Here is a 22,370-nt window from a genome sequence, read left to right as displayed (position 1 = left end):
TTAAATGTACAATTCATTGACATTAGGAGAAAAACAATGTTCTGTAATGGTCATTGCTCTTTCCAAAATATTTTCATAACCCCAGAGTAAACTCTGAACTTGTTTAAGCGATAACATTCCATCTCCATCTTTCACACCTCTGGTCACCGTCATTCCCTTGCCTATCTCTGAGTCTGCCTTTCTAGGTATTTCCTACAAGGCAATGTACAATAGGTTATTTTTCATGGAACTATAGCACTTTCCCCCAATTTTTTTGTGTTAAGGTAGAAAACATTAAATCTTTTCTTTTCTTTCTTTCTTTTTTTTTTTGGTGCCAGTATTGGGGCTTGAATGCGGTGCTTGGGTACAGTTCCTGAGCTCTCTTGCTCAAGGCTAGCACTCTACCACTTGAGCCACAGCTCCCCTTCTGGCTTTTTTAGGCATAATTGTAAATAAGAGTCTCATAGACTTTTCTGCCCGGGCTGGCTTTGAACCATGGTACTCAGATCTCAGTAGCTAGGATTACAGGTATGAGCCACCAGCGCCTAGGCTCATAAAATCTGTGTTTAAGTGTACAGTTCTCTGGTGTTAAGTACTTTGATTTGTTGTGGAAACATCATATCTATCTCCAGAACTTTTTACATTTTGCCACACTGAAACTCCACACTCCCATCCCCCAAAAAAGTTTGAGACAATACTTAACCTTTTCAAAAAGTACTGACTCAATTATGTAGTATTTCCAGGTGTAAAGAACATCTGCTGAAGAATGTTTTGTCCTTGTAGGATACTGATTTTTCCAAACCTTTACTAGATTGATCTGTGTTGATTGCTCAGTTTAAAGTGCTCTTGGGTCAGATCCAGCCACTTGTACTTGTTTGTAACTGCTGAGGTGCCTAGCCCTGTGCTGAGTAAGGCACCTGGAAGCTGGGATAGGGCGTGAGTAAACACAGAGTATTGGAGCATGGCCTATTAAGTATGTTGGCTGGGATTGGAAAGCTTTGCCTCTGACTGTGTCTGTGCCATGAGTAAGTGACCTAACTACTCCGGGCTTTAATTTCACATCTCAAGGGATGCAAATCATGGTACAGTAGTGTTTGCTTCAAGGCAGGCTCAAGAGATTAAGTGCGAAAACTAATTTTAAATACAGAACAGACTGTTAGCTGATGTTGTTGTAGTGCTAAGAACTACAACATAACCCTGATTTTAATACTTTAGGGAGGAAGATCTGACCAGTATGGATCAAGCTGTCCCATTCTGGATTTCCTCTCAGGAAGTAAATATACACAGTTGAGATGTCTGGCCTAATCTTTTTTCCAGAAAGGATGCTCATTCAGAGAGGGAAGTTGTGACTTCCTCAGTTAAGTAGTAGCTAAGTAGTAACTTAGTATCTGTTGGTGGTGACTTGGCTCTGTGGGGAAGCAGGGCGCCTTCAGTAAACTCCAGAGACCTTACTGCAGAGGCAAAGAGGGGTTGACGTTTCTTGAACATATCACTTTGAATCAAGCACGGTGCTACCCTTTACTGCTTTCTGTCTTTACTACAACTATTTTGTGAGGAAGGTAATGGTCCCATTTTCACAGATAAGTAAAGCAAAGGCTGAAATAGGAAATAACTTGTCTGAAGTCATAGAGTAAGTGGCAGAACTGAGATTTGAACTCAGAGCTGTCTGGGTTGTACCATATAAGTCTGTAGTTTAGAGTTTTTGGTTCTTTTGACAGTACTGGAGTTTGAACTCTGGGTCTAGTGCTTGCTAAGCAGAGATTCTACCAGTTGAGCCCTCCTTTGCTTTAGTTTTCACATAGGGTCTCACATTTTTGTTCAGAGATGGCCCTTAGACTAAAAGTCTTCTATCTATAGCTTCTCACATAGTTGAGACCACAGGCATGCCCCACCATACCCACTAAATTTTTAACATGGGGTTTTATTGACCCAGCTGGACTCAAACCATGTGATCTCCTGATCTCCACCTCCTGAGTTGCAAAGATTACAGGTATGGGCCACTGTACTGTACCTACATGCTATTTTTTTTTTTTTAATCATGAGGCTTGAACTCTGGGCCTGGGTGCTGTCCCTAAGCTCTTCGGCTCAAGGTGAGTGCTCTACCACGTCAGCCACAGTGCCACTTCCAGTTTTGTGGTAGTTATTTGGAGATAAGAGTCTTAGGGACTTTCCTGCCCAGCTGGCTTTGAACTGTAATCCTCAGATCTCAGTTTCTTGAGGAGCTAGGATTACAGGCATGAGCCACCAACACTCAACCTACATGCTGTTCTTTAAAGGCAAAAGTCATAAGAAGTTAGGGAGTGGGAGTCAAAGATACACAGTGGGAAAAAAGCCTTTTCAGTCATTGATGTTGGGAAGAATGAGCATCCATATGCAGAAAACTAAAAGTGAATCCCAGTTTGTCACCATGCGCTAGTGTCAACTCAAAGAGGATCAAAGACCTCAACATCAGACCTGAAACTTTAAAATTACTGCAAAAGGGAGTAGGAGAAATACTAGAACTCATAGGCATAGTCAGAAACTTTTTGAAAAGAGTCCCAAGGGGCATAGCAGATAGGTGAGAGACTTGACAAATGGGATTAAATAAAAACAAAAAGTTCCTGCACAGCTAAGGACATAGTTACTAACTTAGAAAGACAGCCAACAGACTATGAGAAGATCTTTACCAGCAATACATCTGACAAAAGCCTAATAGGCAAAATATACAAGGAGCTCAAGAAATCAACTCCACCAGAGTTAATAAACCCATCACTAAATGAGCAAAGGAGCTAAGGAGAGAAACTTCTCAGAAGGAAAGTTTAGAATGGCAAAGAAGCACATAAGGAAATGCTCATGTTCCCTGGCCATAAAATAAATGTGAGATTCTATCTCATCCCAGTTAGATTGGCCAACATCATGAATTGGAACAACAAATGTTGGTGAGGATGTGGGGGGAAAAGGAACCCTGTTCTACTGTTGGTGGGAATATAAACTAGCACAACCACTCGGGACAGCAATCTGAAGGTTCCTCAAAAAACTAAACATAGATCTATCTTCCTTATGACCCAGCCATACCACTCCTGGACATCTACCCAGAACATCACAAGCCAGGATACCAGAGAAAAAGACCAGCACAGCCCCCCTGGAAAGAAGTTACTCCTCTCTTGGTCATAATATTGGAAGGCCAGAACTCAGAGGGCTAACCTAAGGACTTGAACACTGTTCAGACTATTAAAAAATACTACTTTTTTTTGGTACCAGTCCTGGGTCTTGAACTCAGGGCCTGGGAACTGTCCCTCAGCTTTTTTTTTTCTCCCTCAAAGCTAGTGCTCTACCACTTTGAACCACAGCTCCACTTCCAGGTTTTTGGTGCTTACTTGGAGATGAGTCTCACAGACTTTCCTGTCCTTGTTTGCTTCAAACAGTCTCCTGAGTAGCTAGGATTATATGCATGAGCCACCAGTGCCTAGCTCTGTCTCAGATTTTAAAGTTGGTTTCTGTAATGTCCCAAGTTCCAATTAGCCTACTCATTTCTCACTCCAACCTCCTATGAGTGTGATATAGGCATTCATAGAATTTGAGCTCGTCACTGCCAACATGTGGTTTGGTGGCACTCTAGACTTGCACAAACAGGCTCAGGTTGTCATGGGAATAAATATGTGCCCACCAGGGATAACCTATGTTGGGATTATGTCAGCTATTTACCACCCAGATTTGTAATATTTATTTGCCAGTCCTGGGGCTTGAACTCTGGGCCTGCGCACTGTCCCTAAGCTTTCGTGCTCAAGGTTGGCGTTCTACCACTTGAGCCATAGCTCATATGGTTAATTGGAGATAAGAGTCTCATAGACTTTACTGCGTGCGCTGGCTTTGAAGCAGGAGCCTCAGATCTTAGTTTCCTGAGTAGCTAGGATTATAGGTGTGAGCCACCAGTGCCCAGCTCAAATTTGTCATCTTTGTAGCGAAGATCAACACTTCTGGGCACCTCTGTGCATTCTGGTCCAGGGATTCTTTTAAAAACAAACAATTCCTACAGTGCTCTAGAACCGAGGATCTGACCCCAGAGTCCTCCAAAGAGACTTCTTCATGAGGACAAGTTCCTCTGTGGCGCCTGCAACAATACTCAGTTCTTGTGTTTTCTAGCTTGTTTGGTTCCTGAAGGGTGGACCAAAGGTAATGAGAGTGGGGATGCTGGGCTCATCACCTTTAGGCTCTGAACTCCTAACAGATTATCAAGTATTGCAAATCAAGGTGCCTTAGTTTTCAGCACTGTATTGTCATCCTAGACATCTCAAATTGAGAAATGTTTTTCAAAACTAGGTGTGTACTTGTTTCTTAAATGATCAGCAGTGTCCCGAATGGACCAGATGCTGGCTGGTATAAGATCTCAACAAGCTTGTTCCCTGCCCCAATTTCTATCATCTCTCTGTAGCCACTGGGGCTTGTGGCTTAGGGCTGTGCATTCTGAAGGACAGGGCAGAGGTTTTCAGTCCCTTTCAAAGACTTTGTTCTGTTAATATTGCTCTTGTGGTAGTGTCTCATTCTAGAGCTGGGTTTCTGAGCTACATTCATTAGAAAATGGCCTAGGATTGGGGGGGGGTGCATATTTAAGAAACAGGGATTCTTAGGCCTGATCTAGCTCCTGTTTAAATCACTGAGGGGAACTCAGAATGATACACTTTTTTTGGGGGGGAGCAAAAATCAGGTGCTTTTGTTGGAGCCCCTTATTAAGAATTCTTATCCATGTGCCTCTTTAGCTCCTGTGCTAATAAACTTTAGGGCCTGGGCTTGACCTTGCTTTTTGTTGTAAACCATCCAGCTAGTAGCACTAGATAGGGAATGTAGTTGCCAGTGAGGAAGTGAAGGAATAGATGGCCGTGTGATGAGTTTGCTCTGTTCTCATTTCGAAGAGCACAAGTTACAGCGCTGCACAATGAATTTGAGGAAAAATGAGCCTAGGTACTCACTTTAGTAAAGCTGTATGTTAATGGGATAGTTTGTAAAAGTATGAACAGTGCTGATGTTGTGTTGGAAAGTCTGTTTGGCACTGAGTGGCAACATCACTTTAGGCAGTTCTCTGCCCTCTCTGGCCTGATGTCTTTATTGTTAAAATGGAGTAGCAGAAACTGTCAATAGGCTTTGAAAACTAGAACATAGGTCAGGTCAAAGTAAAGAATGGCCATGCACAGTGGCACATGCCTATAGTACCAGCACTCAGGAAACAGGTAGGAAGATCACTTGAGCCCAGAAGTTGGAGGCTAGCTTGGGCAACATAGTGAAACCTTGTCTCAAGAAAAAAAAAGACAGGAACATACAACTCACCACAGTGAGGTTGCTATATAGTCAAGTCAAAGCTCTTTAAGGACAGGATGGCAGCCTAGTATTCAGGGCCTATTTCCCTTCAGCTCTGTCCAATTTCTGAGCCACCCAGCACCCTCTATTCTTTAGCCGCTAGCCTAGTCTGTTGGGCCTTTGAAGGCTGTAGCCACATTCTTTTATTCTGCAGGCACTCAGTAGTAGTAGGTGCTCTCATGTTCCCAGGTGAGGCTACTCATCTCTTCCATGTCATCCTGGTGTAGCAAGTGTAGCAAGGTCCTGCTCAGGGTCAGGAAGGAGGTCAAAAGAGTCCCCAGGGGTGTGTGTGTGTGTGTGTGTGTGTGTGTGTGTGTGTGTAGCAAGGTCCTGCTCAGGGTCAGGAAGGAGGTCAAAAGAGTCCCCAGGTGTGTGTGTGTGTGTAACTCAGAGTCATCAGCTATATGCAGAAAGGTTGTGAGAGGCTGGCTTAGCCAGAACCAGAAATGCATGCCTGCACCCACTCATGCAGCAGATACTTACATAAGACTCTTGAATCTGGAGAAGGAACCACAGGGTCAGGTCAATCTAGATTTGGAACCTATAAACCAATCCCAATATCTGTCCTGAAGCAAACACCAAGCCAACCGGTTACTATCTCCGGACCATTCTCACCTGCCACCTACCATCACCCTTATTTTTCTCTTATACCTGGGTATGGGAGGTGCAGAATCTTGCAGGCTGTCCATGTAGGGTAGTAGACCATGCTGTATGGTAATGATAGCGTGCGACGGACCAGCTCGGCCGGAGCACTGGGACCGCCAGGACAGGGATCTTGGGATAGGTGGGCAAGGAGTCGGCAAAGTGACAGACACAGACTCAAAAGAGTTGCATCTGAGTGTATCTTTATTGAGGAGAATTAACATTTTTATACAGTGTGTGATTGTGACATAGATTCTTTGTTTATTTAAGCACGTAATCAATTTTTTTAAAAGGCAAAGCATTGATGAATTACATGAAAATTGATGACTATCCCACCAACTGTTTAAGCTATGTGGTGCGAAACAAGTCTAGCATATTGTTTAATAGAATGCGTCATCTATTCAGCCTTTTTATGTTTAATAATTAACAAACCTAAAACGGGGCTGTACTTATATTGTACTCTTTTTATTTTTATTTTTATCCAACTATTTTCATCTTTATAAGCTCCTGTATAATGAAATGGTTCTTTGGTTGGTTCAGGAAATATGATGTTACTAACTTTATATTTTGTGTGAAACCACCATCTATTCCCTATAACATAAGTTGGACTAAACTTAATCATAACTGTTGGGAGAATCTTTCTTTTTCTTTCATAATCAGAGGTCCCTTCTTTTTTAGAACTCTCTGAACTACTGGGATAACTCTTTCTAACTTAGTTTAATTAATTGATTTTGTCTATTGGACATATCTGGAAATTTTAAGTCTCTATATTTACTATGCGTGAGCTGCAAAACCGCTTGTGAAGTTGTAGGAGTTTCTGGAGGCAACGTCACATCAGATGGTAGATTGATTGGGGCATTGCCCACATTTAATCTTTGGTCTTAGTCTTTATTACTTAGAGAAGCCGTCTCTATTGGACTGGAAAGAAACAACATGCTCTGTTCTCAGATCAATAGAAAAATAGCCAAAACGAGAATAAAGGCAATGAATATACAGCCAAGAAGAATATAGTAAGAATAAAGGTAGAGGCTATAAAGGTGCAGCCAAGTGTATGGGAAGCCTTGAACCAACACCCCCTTCCTGCAGGCTTGCTTCTTTGAAGCTCTTTGTCTAACGCGATCTCATTCACGCAGACTCCGCAGAAGGTGGCGTGGCACCCACTGGTCACAGAAAGATGTCCACTCAGGTGGAGATACCAGGAACCACTGGAAGTGCAGAAACTTAAGCGTTTGACCTTGTTTCTCTGGCCAGAGACTATTCATTGAATTTGCAGCCCCTTATTCTGTTGTTGATATCAAATCAGAAGCCATCTATCCACCACAGGCAGCTTTATGGAAATGCTCTGCCCACCTGCGCCAGCCTCTCTTTGCTGAACCCAGCTAAGGACTCCTTGCAGACACATCCTCATGGCTGTTTTGCCTGCTGTGATCTCTGCTCCTTTCCAAATGCTTGCTTCGGCAGCTTCCCCTCCATTGTGCCTGTGCCTCTCGGACTGGGTTCCCATGGTGGTTGGATATTGAGCTGCTTGTTAGAGGAGGAAACAAGGGTTGTTGTGTACAATGGCAGGCCTAAACTGGCCTGGAGGCAGGACAGACGCTCTCCCAGGTGGGACTTGTCAGGCCACAGGGCAGGCATCCTGCCACTGGGCCCTAGGTCACTGTGATGAGCAGCAGTCACACTGGAACTTCTCTTTCTCAGAGAACAACGGGTTAAGTCTGACCAGATTGTCTTCTCTAGGGAATCCGGTTCTTCACCAACTCCTGGAGGATGCCTGGGGCTTGAGTCTATGCCAGGCTCCACTCCTGTCCAGAACCTTTCATTCCAGAAGTTTTAACCAAGTGTATGTGGCGTGGCAATAGCGCCTTCCCACTTTGGTATGACAGCCTGATCCTCAATGGTCTTGTAGAGTTCACCTTTAATGGAGCCATGAAATTCAAGTCATAGCCAGTCTATAGTAGAATCAGGACTTGAACTTGGAAAACTGGAACAATGGGGAAAGTTTTTTTGTTTAACTGTATGACTGCTATTTGATTTCAAAAGTAATTTATATGGAAGTATCAGCTTCATAAACTTAAAGGACTTAGAAAACATCATTACTACTAAGCCCCTATGGATACAGAGATAATCACCACTAACAGTTCAGTATATTCTTCCATAGTTTAAGATACTTTCTTTTCTTTTATTTATTTTAAAGTCACAAACATTTTTTAATCTTCACAATGATAGTGACAGTTACCTTTTTATTTTTTTTTTTTGGGTCCGGTCGTGGGGCCTGAACTCTGGGCATGGGCGCTGTCCCTCAGCTCTTCAGCTCAAGGCTAGCGCTCTACCACTTGAGCCACAGCGCCACTTCCGGCTTTTTTTTTCTTTTTGCTTATATGGTGCTGGGGAATCAAACCCAGGGCCTCAGGCCTGCAAGGCAAGCGCTCTACCACTGAGCCACCTTCCCAGCCCAGTGACAGTTATCTTAATCTACATTGCTTATGAACTCTATGGCCCTTAACAATAAAACTATTTTTTTACAAATTGGTGATATGTACATTTTTTTCCTTTTGCTTAATATCAGCTGTTCCCTCTTTCTCTCTCATTCCCTCCCTCCAATACTGCCCTTGAGTTGCCTAGTTCACATTTATCAATGTCCAGTGCAGCTAATGGCCCCCTTTGCAGTAATTTTTCACCTGCTTTCCACTGATTCTGTGATCTGCTCACACCTTCCCTCAGGTGTGCATGTGTATACACCATGTATGAGGTAAAGAATACAGAGTCATCTAAAAATGATAGGACAAATTAAGAAGAGGTCCTTTGTTTCCTTATCTTTGGGGTTCTTTTCCATATGCTTATTATTTTATATACAAATGAAGGGGTGCTTGGATATTGCAATTTGGTGCTTTTCTCCTAAGACTCTTCTTTTGGTCTCACTGTTTATGGGTCCTGTTTTACTTGGTCATTGCATTTTAATTTTAACATCCATATATCAGAAAACATGTGCCATTTGTCTCTCTGATCTTGGCTTACCTCACTCAACATGATTTGTTCTAGTTCCATCCATTTCCCTGCAAATGCCATTAAATGGGCCTTTCTAATGGCTGTGTAAAATTCTTTTTTTTATTTTTTATTGTGAAAATACTGTACAGAGGGGTTACAATTACATGGACAAGATAATGAGTACATTTCTTATCAAGCATTGTTGCCTCCTCCTTTGTTAGACCTTCCCATCCCTTCCCATTTCCCCCATCCCTCCCCCCAGGCTGTGTAAAATTCCATTGTATATAGGTACCACAATTTTTGGAGCCATTCTTCTGTAGTGGGACATCTGGGTTGTTTCTATATCTTGGCTATTGTGAACAGTGCAACAAATGAACATGGAAATACAGGTGTCCTTGTCGTATTCTGGTTCCTGTTGCTTGGATGCCTTGGAGTGGTATGACTGCATTGTAGAGTCTGTCTACATTTAGTTTTTTGAGGAACCTCCAGATTGCTTTCCAGAGTGATTGTATTAGTTTACATTCCCACAAGCAGTGCAGTAGGGTTCCTCTTTCCCCACATCCCCTGAATTTAGGATATGGGCTATTCTAACTGGGGTAAGGTAGTATCTCAGGGTTGTTTTTATTTGCATTTTCTTTACGGCCAGGGTTAATGAACAATTCTTCATGTGTTTCTTTGCCATTTTAATCTCTTCTGAGAAGTCTCGCTTTATCTCCCTTGCCCACTTAATGATTGGTTTGTTAGATTTGTGAGGGATTAGTTTCTTGAGCTTCCTGCATATGGTGGCTATTAGGCCTTTGTCTGATATATTGCTGGTAAATATCTTTTCCCAATTGGCTGGCTGTCTTTTTAGTTTGATAGTTATGTCTTTAGCCATGCAGAAACTTTTTTATTTTAAGCTAGTCCCATTTGTCAAGTCTCTTTCTAATTTGTGACCCTGGGACTCTGTTCAGGAAGTTCCTGCCTGTGCCTGTAAGTTCTAGTGTCTCTCCTACTCTGTCCTGCGGTAGTTTCAGAGTTTCAGGTTTGATGCTGAGGTCTTTAATCCTTTTTGAGTTGATGTTAGTGCATGGTGACAGGCTGGGATCCACTTTTAGTTTTCTTCATGTGGCTGCCCAGTTTTCCCAGCACCAGTAGTTGAAGAGGCTATGTTTCTCCATTGTATGTTTTTGGCTCCTTTGTTGAATATCAGCTGATTATAAGTATGTGCTTTTATTTCTGGGACTTCTATTCCATTGGTCTTTGGGTCTATTTTGAGGCCAATACCAAGCTGTTTTTGTTATTATGGCTCTATAGTAGCTTGAAATCTGCTATTGTGATACCTCTTGCATTGTTTCTTTTGTCTAGAATTGCTTTGGCTATTCTAGGTTTTTTGTTGTTCCATATGAATTTTTGGGTTGTTTTCTCTATTTCAGCAAAGAATGTCATTGGGATTTTGATGGGAATTACATTGAATTTGTATATCATTTTTGGCAGTATGGCCATTTTCACAATATTGATTCTACCTAGCCATTGAAGTAGAGGTGTGGCTCAAGTGGTAGAACATAAGCTTTGAGGAAAAAAAGCTAAGCAAAAGTTCCAGGCTGGGAATGTGGCTTAGTGGTAGAGTGCTTGCCTAGCATCTATGAAGCCCTGGGTTTGATTCCTTAATACTGCATAAACAGAAAAAGCCAGAGTGGCTCAAGTGGTTGAGTACTAGCCTTGAGCTCAGGGACAGTGCCTGAGCCCTGAGTTCAAACCCCATGACTGATAAAAAAAATATTATAAATATGCTATTTTGTAACGAATGCCTACACAGGAGGTTAAAACCTAGAAGATTGCAATTTGAAGCCTGCCTGGGCAGAAAAGTTCATGAGACTGAAACTCAGCAAAAAATGCACGTCTTGGAGGCTTGGGTCAAGCAAAGAACCCAAGTGAGAGTACAAGGCATTGAGCTCAAACCTGGTTGACTTGGCGTTTGCAGCAGGACAGACCCTGGGATAGGTTTATAGGTCTCAAATCTAGATTGACCTGACCCTGTGGTTCCTTCCCCAGGCTCGACAGCCTCATGGAAGAAGGTACAAATGGAGTAACATTGGTTTAGATGAAATAGGGAGGCCACTGCTAATTAGATCTCACACTTCTGCATCCGAATCTTTGAACTAGGCTGGACCCACTGCCACATGGGTGTTGACCTTTCAAATATTGTTAACCTCCACTGACAGTTTTCTACACAGGACTCTTTCCCCCAGACTACCCAGAGACTGACACTATACCCAGTTCATTTCTTATAAGACAGTGTAACCTCTGACAGCACCACTCCTAATTCCTGAATAATAAATGGTGGGTGATGTAGTTTTCAATTCCTTTACAGTTTAAAGCTATAAATACAGCTGCCAATTGTAAAACCTTGGGGGTACTTTTTCAAGACCACTTGAATCTGTCTTTTCCTAGATTATAATCCTACTTAGCCTCAAGTAAATGTACTTTCTCTGTTGGCAACTAGGTTAGTTTTACTTTCAGTTGACAATTCCTTAAATATCAGCAATATACAAGCTAAATCCATTTTTTGTCACTTGTTTTACAAATTGCAGTTTCCAGTTGATTTGTTTGCATCTGGATCTAGTAAGATCTCTGTTGTGCAATAATTGGTATACCTCATTATCTCAACCTGTAACTCCTAGCCCATGTTATTTACTTTTTGGTGAACTTGGTTTATTTGTCCTGAAAATGGGACTAGTAATTCATTTTTGTGGCTTAATTAAAAGTCTTAAGTTTTAGCCAGGCATGGTAGTATGTGCCTATAAATGCAACACTGAGGAGGCAGAGCCAAGTAAATTGTGAGTTGCAGGCCAGCCTGGTTCCAGAGGAGACCCTGTTTCAATAACAAAAAAGCTGTCTATGTTTTCAGGCAAAGATGCTTCATTGGTAATGCTATGCACACCCTATTGCATCACTACAGAAGCTATGGTTAAGATTGATAGATATACTTGCCTAACTTTATGGTCTCTCTCCTCATCTGTTTATGTAGTTGGGGAGTTTGTTTGTTTAGATACACATAACTATATGTATACCAGGCCACCCTCAAACTTTAGATCCTCCTGCTTCAGCCTCCAGAATGTTGGGACTATAGGTGTGTGCCCTGTACCTGGATAGTTCTTAGTTTTTCTTTTAAAGGATAGGAAAGTTTGTTAGGAAAAGAATACACTTCCAATAGACTAAAAGCAGGTCATCTCTAGAATAAGAATAACCTAGTTCTAGATTTGAAAGGTTGGGGACAGGGAAGCACTGAGGCTGGAAATACAGCTCAGAGGTAGAGTGCTTACCTAACCTATATGAGGCCCTGGGTTTGACCCTCGGGGTATCCATAAAGGGGAAGAAAGAAAAAGACCTAATTCAAGCTCTTAGGGCTATAATGACTAGAAAAGCAGGCTCTGTCTTTATATGACAAGAGCAGATGTATATGGAGGAGAAAGTTTGGTCAGGGAGAAGGTTGTGGAGTTGAGTGAGACTAGCAAGCCACTGCTCATGACAGCAGCCAGCGCTCTTCTGGGACATCACGCAAAATGATGTAACTAAGTGAAAAAGTGCTAGAGAGAGGCTCCTCTCTCTGCTCAAGTCACTAAGGTGCTGCTGTAGTGAGAGATACTCTTAACACCAAGCTCCAAGGCTGCCCTGTGAAAACTCAGTGGAAGGCCTCTTGGACTAAGGAAAATTGGTCCTCATCTCTGTGTACTTGGGGAAGCTGAAATCAGGGTGATCTACAGGTGTTCTGGTGGTGAGTCCTAGATTTGTGGAGGGGCTGTCTGCTTTGGGGGCAGTGGGTGAGATCACCTGGAGCACACAGTCTAAGCTGGAAAGAAGTGGGCACCTTGGAGACTATGTCGTTCAGGGCCTCATTTCGCAGATGGGAGAAGAATGGTCAGGGCAGGGGAAGTTGGTTCCTCCTAGCAATCTGGAGGCTGGCAAGGTCAGCATGCAAGCCTTCAGTTCTCTGAGGTAGCCAGACATAGTAGCTATTTCCTTCTTTTGCAATCTTTGAGATGATGAGGATGACAGATCAGTTCTTAATGTATACCCAGAATTTCTAGGTATCCCTGGTGTTGACGTCATCTTCCTGGTTCTACCCTGGCAGGGCTCAACAGTACTCTGTTTCTGCTGCTATTTGGTGGTCAGCTTGATCTGTGGTGATAAAGTGGGTTTTTTGTTTTTGCTGTTGTTTTTGGTTTTGGTGTTGCCCCTAGGACTTGAACTCAGGTCACTGTCTTTGTTTTTTATGCTCAAGGCTAGTGTTCTACCACTTGAGCCACAGCTCCACTTCCAGCTTTATTGGAAGCTAATTGGAGATAAGAGTTTCAGGGACTTTCTTGCCTGGGCTGGCTTACCAAACCATGATCCTCACTTAGCTCTCAGCCTCTTGAATAGCTAGGATTACAGGCATGAGCCAACAAGGCCTGGCCATAGTAAAATAGTTTAAATACAAATGAGCCCTGGTGGGGCTGAGAAGGTGGCTCAGTGGTAGAGCGCTTGCCTTGCATGCATGAGGCCCTGGGTTTGAATCCTCAGCACCACATAAGAAAAAAGCCAGAAGTGGTTCTGTGGCTCAAGTGGTAGAGCACTAGCCTTGAGCTGAAGAGCTGAGGGACAGCGCCCAGGCCCAGAGTTCAGGCCCCACGACCGGAATCAAAACAAAACAGATGAGCCCTGGTCTCAGCTCCCTGTGTGAGTCAGCTAGCCAATATAACTCAGGCTGCACTTTTCCAGGAGAGAGTGGATCTAATCAAGATAGCCCAGAGCATAGCATGAGTGTACAGATGACTTCAGGTGGTATGAGAATAAACAACTCTTTCTTCATTACATATGTATTTATCTTTCACTTACAGTGAGTAATCCTGATTTTCCCTTTATAATAGAAGCATAAACTTTGTCTTTAAATGTGTTGAGGATAAAATGTTGACCTATTTAGACAAAATAAGGGAGGTTGTATTCCAGCATGGCAGAAGGAGGCATGTGAAAGATTTCAATGAAGAAGGCCATCGTCTGGTTCTTCCTTGCTTCCTTTCACAGTTACAGGAATTGCTTTATATTCTGCCATTCACCAGTCACCATCCTGAGGAGATAAATCCCCTTCTGACTAACACAGAGGCTGTCCAAAGTTAGAGGACAGCCTGAAAGTTTGTCTTAGTTGAGCATATATTTATTATCTTGGTTGGTTATTGCATATGAATATAAAAACAAGTAAAACATCTTCAATTGAAACCTTCTGGAGGCTGCTCTGTTGCAATTTGTGTATTTGTGAGATATCTCTGGGCCATGTTCAAGAGAACTTTCCATAGCTGTTGTTCCTGTAGCCCCTGGGAAGTCTATTCAGGGGTTCAGTCATAATCAGCTTCTGGCATTGAGAGAAGATGTGGGTGTTGGCATGGAATCCAGGGGAAGTATGCTGCAGAAATGGGCAATTGAGGGCTTTCTGCCTTTCAGGATTTTGCTGGGAAAAATCTTCACTGAGCACTTTGCTGACAACCAAGGATGGCAAGCAAGGGGCCCTCAGCCTCTGCATCCCCTGAGAACTCAAGTGCAGGGGGACCCAGTGGGAGCAGCAACGGCACTGGTGAGAGTGGAGGGCAGGACAGCACCTTCGAGTGCAACATATGCCTGGACACCGCCAAGGACGCTGTCATCAGCCTGTGTGGCCATCTCTTCTGGTCAGTACCCCTGCTGCCATCTCAGAGGATATACTGGGCAGCTTTGGAGAAGAAGCGTCCACTTTGTTTCAGGGGCAGAGATCTCAGTTCCCATTCCTGCTCTGGTATTAATGAGCAAGTCCTGTCTCTAACCTAGGCCTCTCTCCCATCTCTCCAGTAAGAATCTTTACTGTTCAGAGAGCATTTACTACCTGTCCCTTGCTGTGTTGGAACTAAAGTAAATGTAGCAGACTGCCTCTGCCATTTCCCTACTAGATTACATTGGACAGGGTGCTTACACATGCTGTCCCACTTGTAGGGTTGTTTGCCAGTGATACCCCAAAACATATAAAAAGCTGAGAAGAACACATGGCATGCAGCAGATAGCGTGCGTTTGCTATGACCATAGTTATATATGTGCGTATAACAAGTGCAGTGGCAGGGTCAGTGTCCTGTCCACCACCATGAATACAAAAGCCCTGGCTGGCTCCGAGAACCTAGGTGAAAATTAAGTTTGTTCATTTTCTATTGAGATTTTGAACTGAACCTTTAAGAGTGGGGAATCTTTGAACATAGAGAGGAGAGAGTGGCAGGTAAGGTGAAGAAGGATGTGTGCCTGAGGGCCAGGCTTGGGCACTTTTGGGCTCATTTGAGTCCATGAGGCTATTGTATGCCCCTTCACTGCACCCTGAATAGGAGATGGGTATGTTAGGAAACAAGAATATGGAGAGTTGGGCCAGATTATCAAACCTTGATTTAACTAAAAGGACGTAGAGGTAATTTACATTTTGAGAGAAAAGTGATCCAAAGTGGATTTATTATTGTATTAAGAGAATAGGACAGACATTGTGTTCCTGTATAAAGAAATTACTGGGGCTGGGAATGTGGCTTAGTGGTAGAGTGCTTGCCTAGCAGGCATGAAGCCCTGGGTTTGATTCCTCAGTACCATATAACCAGAAAAGGCTGGAAGTGACACTGCGGCTCAAGTGGTAGAGTGCTAGCCTTGAGCACAGAGTTCAAGCCCCAGAACTGGGGGAAAAAAATTACTACGATCAGCCTTATTCTAGAAACAGGAACATTAGGGCATCATAAAGCAAGGAACAAGGTTAAGACTTAGAAGACCAGGTACTGTTGGAAAGAACATAGATTGTAAACTAAAGGGTGATGTCCGTAAGTAATTCTGTTTTCTCATCTGCGGAGTGGAAATAATTGTACTTTCTGGTAAGGTAACGTGAGCATCCCATGGCATTAGCAGATGAAAAACTTTTCAGTCATCACCTGGTACAGTAGCTGCTCAATAAATTGGAAGAACCCTTACCATTGTTCAGTTCCTGAACTTTCCTCTGAGAGTCATTCATTCATCTCCATTTCTTGCCCTCATCCTTTAAGGAAAGCTGACAGTGGAGGTCTATTATATGTGGGGTGTCCCCTACTGCCTTCCAGTGACATCGTGGGTCCATGTGGGAGTCAGATGTGAGGCATCTGTTGTGTTTAGAAAGATTGTATATAGCCGGGTGCCAGTGGCTCACACCTGTAATCCTAGCTACTCAGGAGGCTGAGATCTGAGGATTGAGGTTAAAAGCCAGACCAGGCAATAAAGTCCATGAGACCCTTATCTCCAATTAACCATGAGAAAACTGGAAGTGGTTCTGTGGCTCAAGTGGTAGAGTGCTAGTCTTGAGCTGAAGAGCTCAGGGACAGCATCCAGGCCCAGTGTTCAAGCCCCATGACTGACAGAAAAGAGGAAAGGGAAGGGAAAGGAAAGGGAAGGAAACGAAAGGAAGAGAGAAAGGAAAGAAAGAGAGAAAGGAAAAGAAGAGAGGAAAGGAGAGAGAGAGAGAAAGAGGGGGGTATGGGAAGGTGGTTCAGTGGTAGAGTGCTTGCCTTGCATGCATGAGGCCCTGGGTTCAATCCCTCAGCACCACATAAGTAGAAAAAGCTGGAAGTGGTGCTGTGGTTCAAGTGGCAGACCACTAGCCTTGAGCTGAAGAGCTGAAGGGCAGCACGTTCAGGCCCCATGACCAAGGTTGAAGGGGAAGGAAGGAAAGGGAAGGTAAGGGAAGGAAAAGGAGAAAAGAAAAGAAAGACTGATTGTAGATCTGGGCTGCCAAGATAAGCTGGCTAAGGAATTGGGAAAGGAGCTATCTCTGAGTGCAAGATTTACCCAGTGAGTGTAGACTCTTGGTATGTGAGGCAAAGAAACCACTTCTGCATTTTCTAATCTCCTGGTACTTAGTAGGAGTGCAGTCAGTACTTGTTGAATGAATGATACTAAAAATCTGGCATTGTACACCCTTTCTTTCAGTTCTGTGTCATTTTTTAATATTCAGTGTTAGGTTTTTAAAAGAACAGTGAACTAGAAGTGCAAAGACTTTTTTGCCCAGTCCAAGTAGTTACATGTGGTTTTTCTTTTGTTTTTTTTTTGAGGGGGGGCTCCGGTTGTGGGGCCTGTACTCTGGGCCTGGGCACTGTCCCTCAGCTCTTCAGCTCAAGGCTAGCGCTCTACCACTTGAGCCACAGAGCCACTTCTGGCTTTTTCTTTTTGCTTATGTGGTACTGAAGAATTGAACCCAGGGCCTCAGGCATGCAAGGCAAGCGCTCTACCACTGAGCCACCTTCCCAGCCCTACTTGCATGTTTTGTTGTTGTTGTTTGTTTTGGTTTTTTGTCGGTTGTGGGGCCTGAACTCTGGGCCTGGGCACTGGCCCTCAGCTCTTCAGCTCAAGGCGAGCACTCTACCACTTGAGCCACAGCACCACTTCCTGTTTTCTAGTGATTTATTGGAGATAAGAATCTCACGGACTTTCCTGCAGGGGCTGGCTTTTAACCCTGATCCTCAGATCTCAGCCTCCTGAGTAGCTAGGATTATAGCATAAACCGCCAACTCCCAGCTGTTGAATGTTTTTGAGCCTAGGTTTCATCTTTTGAAAAAATAAAAACATTGAACAACAACAATAATAATAAAATATTTGGCAGCAGCTCTGTAAGTTGAAAGTAGTCAGCTCCCTGTCCTTTCCATTACTTAAAAATGTTTTTAGAATAGAACTGAACTTTTGAGTTGCTCCCTGCTAGCACTGCTCTCAAGACTGAGGGAAGCCCGAACATTTTGTTAAAGTGGATTTGCCTACCTGGAAGTCCCAGGACTCTTTGAACTCAAGGAACCCATCCACTTCAGGCATAAGACAGTATGAGCGTGCACGCATGCATGCATCCTCTCCATGACAGAGCTCCTGTGAATCCTCAGGCCAAGCGTACTTAACTTTTATATTGGATTCCCTCAAAGGCAATAACTTCTCAAAGGCTGACTTGGAGATAAATTGAGTGTGAGTGGTTTGGGGGTCTGTACATATAGAGAGATTCCAAGGGTGAAAACTAGATTCTTAGCTGAACTGTCTTGTTTTTCCTGTGATTGTAGCTCAGTAATTCCACAGAGCCTCAGTGTGACCACAATAGCTTTCCCATTCTAATGTTCCCCCACTTACTCCTCAAGTGTTGCTGCTAATAAAAATCTTTTTCTTTTTTTCCCTCTCCTTCCTCTTCCTTGATCTCCGGTGGCCCTGGGGACTCACAGTTGGCCATGTTTACATCAGGTAAGATGAATCTCATTTTACCCTGGCTTTCATCACCTGCCATTGCACAAGACAGCCCTAGTCTCAAGAGACTTCTGTCAGAAGCTGCAATCTCCCTTTACCTGGACTCATTTGCATACTAACCCTTTTTACATACCTGTCCAGTGACAGGCACTTGATATAATAAGGGGGTCCTTCTGGTACCTGAGTTGGTCCTCACTCTGCTACCAGTGGCCATCTTGGCTTTGGTCAGCCACTACCTGTCTGTGTCTTAATTGCTCATTTGTACATTGATCTGGATTTGGTACTATGTTAGCTCCTTTACATTGTAAGAACCTGCCTCTATAAAAAGCATCTCCTTGAATATCAACATTCACCCACACACGCACTCTGAAAGATCTTGAAAATGTTAAGAAAAAAGGAACTTTTTTGGTATCCAGAGTTTATATAAGCGAGCAAAGTCTGCTTTCTCAGCTTTGGCTTATTATGAAAACCAGTTGGTATTTACCCAGGACCCAAACTGGCATTCACAGCTGGGTGTGAATAATCATCACTGCCAGCAACTTAGCTCCAGGGTTGTTGGCGGTAGAGTGACACCCTTATAGGAATGTAGGGGAAGGACAAGCTATAGTCTGCTAGAACCTCAGAGGCTGGATGGGAGAGAGAAGGAGAGCTGTGGATAAACATTTCTGGCCCCAATGGAACTGGGAGCCAAATGTTTGCTGCAAGGTGAAGAGCACTTATGTTTTGAAGCCATTGCCAAATAAAGAAGGATATAAAATGATTCAACACTTATCTAAGTGTTAGATCTTAGATTCACATTCATATAAAGCTTGAATCTTTGGATGCAGTTTATGTTCCAAATAAATATTGAGGCTCTGGGGTTTAATCTTAGAAGTACTAATATATACTTAGAATGTGCAAGGCCCTGGTTTTGATCCCTTACACCAAAATAAATCAAGATTGAGAAAATGTACATGTAAAATTATACATTGTCTAGGAAGGCATTGTAGGTGTAGCATAGTTTTAATCATCTTGTGTTTGTTTTTAAGAAAGTTAAGGCCAGGCGCCAGTGGCTCACACCTGTAATCCTGGCTACTCAGGAGGCTGAGATCTGAGAATCTCGGTTCAAAGCCTGCTAGGGCAGGAGAAGTCCCTGAGACTCTTATCTCCAGTAATTCACACAGTGGCCCTGTGGCTCAATTGGTAGAGCGCTAGCCTTGAGCTGAAGAGCTGAGGAACAGCACCCAGGCCTAGAGTTCAAACTCCAGGACTGATAGATTAAAAAAAAAAAAAAAGTAAATTTTGTTGATTGGTTATGTTTTTGGCCCTGGGGATTGAACTCAGGTATTGTACTTGCTAGGCAGGTGTTGTACCCTTTGAACCACTCTGTCAGACCTTTTGGCATTGGTCGCTTGGGAGTGTGTGTGTGTCTGTGTGTGTCTGTGTGTCTGCCTGCACACGCACACACATGCATTCATATGCATGCATGCATGTGCTTGAACTGAAGATTTGATATTCTTTTTTTTTTATTGTGAAAATACTGTACCTCTAGAGGGGTTACAATTACATGGGCAAGATAATGAGTACATTTCTTATCAAGCATTGTAGTCTCCTCCTTCGTTTCCCTTTCCCATCCCTTCCCATCCCCCCCCCCAGCCTCCCCACCCAATCCTCCCTGCTCCCCCCCTCCAAGACTTGATATTCTTGACAGCCCCAGGCTTGTAGCTCCTTCCTACTATATGACTAGTAGTCCCTCAAAAGAAACAAAGCATGAAGGAGCCTGTTTAATTATGTGTTACTTAAACACAATTTTGATCTCACCATTATTTATTGCGTGTTAGAAACAGAGTCAGTTTCCTCAAGGTATTTCCTGCTCGTGTACTTTAAGGCATCTGGCCCTGTTCTCCTGCTTGCTGCCTCTGACTGAAGATTCTGTGGTGGCCGTGGGCCTTTCATGCATTTTTCTTCCTTGTTTGCAGTGGTTGGAGACCAGACCTAACAGGCAAGTGTGTCCAGTATGTAAAGCTGGCATCAGCCGAGACAAGGTCATTCCTCTCTATGGCAGGGGTAGCACTGGGCAGCAGGACCCCAGGTAAGATCTTGAAGCACATCACCTACTCCCTTCTGTTCTTGGATATAAATTCACTTCTACTCAGCACCTTCTAACCCTTCCCTTTGCTTGATTCTTGATGACTGCTCACTCACTTTTAAGGCAGTCTGATCCCAATAACAGCTAGCTAGGAAGGATGGGGTAGGGGGGACGGGAGAGAAGCCAAGTTGCTTCTTGCTGGACTATAGTAGTAGTATCTAACGTATGTGATGATCTGCTAGCAGGCAGGCAGCGTGCTGGGCCTGGGGATGCAGCAGTGCCTGAGACGACATCACCGTTGCATGTGCCAAGTGCTGTGAGAGAGCGCTTGTGTATTAGGAGAGTCTCCAGGGAGTGGGTTCATCAGCAGTGATGTAGAAAGTATGGCATGACAGGGAACCAGGAGTCTGGATGGCTCGTTCTGTGGCGTGTAGGATTTGGAGTTGTGAGTGGGCTCAGAATACTCCAAGCACAAGTACTAAAGTTCCTTAGTGCTCTGGTACCCCAAACCTCTCCAGAAGCATCTTGTCCCTTTTCCAACCATACTCCAGACTAGGCTTCTTTTAAAGGGCTTGCCCTTTCACTTTTGCCAGTCTTTGTACTGTGCTCTGCTGCTTCTGCCTTCCCCAATCCTGCTTAGACAACCACTGCATCCCTGCCCTTCCTTTGCTAATTAACTTCTGCCTGTCTTTTATGGGAGCCCTTTTATGGGAGCCCTTTTATGGGAGTCTTTCTTCCTCCCTTGACTCCCTCTCACTCTGTTCCCCACATTCTGCTAATCCTTCCCACCTACTGGCTGATGGGTAATAAGCCCTCAGCTGAGCATTGGTGAGATGGGGCGTAGGAGGGGCATGGAGTATTGGCCCAGAAGTAATGGGAAGTAAGACTGAGGCAGATGAAAGACACCCTGAACCTCCCTCATTTCAGATTACTCCACTCTGCTTCCCTTGGAACTTGGGATTTCTGGTGCCTATGAGCAGGGAAGGAAAATGGGAAGGCGACTTCATCTCTCAGTCTGGGTCAGGATCTCAGTTGCAAGAATTAGGCTGTGGTGCAAATTTGATAAATATCTGTTTTTCTTCCTGTTTCCTTTATATGATGTTGAGGAAAACAGTTGCACATAAAATAATGAGTTAGTTTTTGGTTTAATTCCACATAAGTTTATGTGCATGACAAGAAAGATCTTGACCTTCTGGATGAAGAGCTCCTAGTTATCACAGGTAGCAGCTCAACACAATTCTGTGGTAGACTTACTTCATACCATTTCTTTTCAGAGAGAAGACCCCTCCTCGTCCCCAAGGCCAGAGGCCAGAGCCAGAGAATAGAGGGGTAAGCAACATTCTAGAAGCTTCTAGAAATGAGCCTCTTAAAAATTTCCCTTTTAACACATGGTTATACATGTAAAACTAATTTATAAAATATAAAAATGAAAAGACTAGAGGAAATCACTTATAGCCATACCATCCAGAGATAACTACTGGAAACATTCTGACCTTCCTTCCCTTCCCCTCCCCTTCAATCTCTTTTCTCTCTTTTCTCTTTCTCTTATAAAAAGTATTATTAGTTCATGTCTTGTTTTGTTTTGTGCCAGTCCTGAGGTTTGAACTCATGGCCTGGGCACTGTCTCTGAGTTTTTTTGCTCAAGGCTAGTGCTGTATCACTTGAACCACAGCTCTACCTCTGGTGTTTTATGAGTTTCACAGACTTTCTTGAGAGGACTGTCTTTGAAACATGATTCTCAGATCTCAGCTTCCTGATTAGTCAGGAGTACAAGCATGAGTCACTCACTGGTACCTGGCTTCCTGTATTTGTGTATGTACACTAGTATTGGGATTTGAACTCAAGGCCTGAGTGCTATCCCTTAGCTTTTCTGCTCAAAGCTAGTGCTCTACCATTTGAGCCACAGCTCCACTTTAACTTTTTGGTGGTTAATTGGAGATAAGAGTCTCATGGACTTAGCCGGGCACTGGTGGCTCACGCCTGTAATCCTAGCTACTCAGGAGGCTGAGATCTGAGGATCGCGGTTCAAAGCCAGCCTGGGCAGGAGAGACTATGAGACTCCTATCTCCAATAAACCACCAGAAAACCAGAAGTGGCGCTGTAGCTCAAG

The 22,370-nt window shown here is 43.6% G+C and overlaps 1 protein-coding gene across 3 annotated transcripts in view; it reads left to right on the top strand.

The window, feature by feature from the left end:
- Rnf185 (ring finger protein 185) overlaps nt 1–22,370 on the top strand; it is a 39,873-nt gene that overhangs the window by 7,614 nt on the left and 9,889 nt on the right. For 2 of the 3 annotated variants that reach the window (XM_013014515.1, XM_013014516.1), the window contains exons 2-5: nt 14,398–14,621; nt 18,171–18,189; nt 20,151–20,263; nt 21,535–21,589. In XM_013014515.1, coding sequence (XP_012869969.1) covers nt 14,446–14,621; nt 18,171–18,189; nt 20,151–20,263; nt 21,535–21,589 — 363 coding nt within the window. In that variant the 5' untranslated portion in view covers nt 14,398–14,445. Of the gene's footprint in view, nt 1–14,397; nt 14,622–18,170; nt 18,190–20,150; nt 20,264–21,534; nt 21,590–22,370 lie in introns of those variants that run through there. The other variant, XM_013014517.1, reaches the window with a different exon arrangement.

Source organism: Dipodomys ordii, unplaced genomic scaffold (assembly GCF_000151885.1).
Source record: "Dipodomys ordii isolate 6190 unplaced genomic scaffold, Dord_2.0 Scaffold23, whole genome shotgun sequence".
NCBI lineage: Eukaryota > Metazoa > Chordata > Mammalia > Rodentia > Heteromyidae > Dipodomys > Dipodomys ordii.
This window is presented reverse-complemented; position numbering and strand designations above follow the sequence as displayed.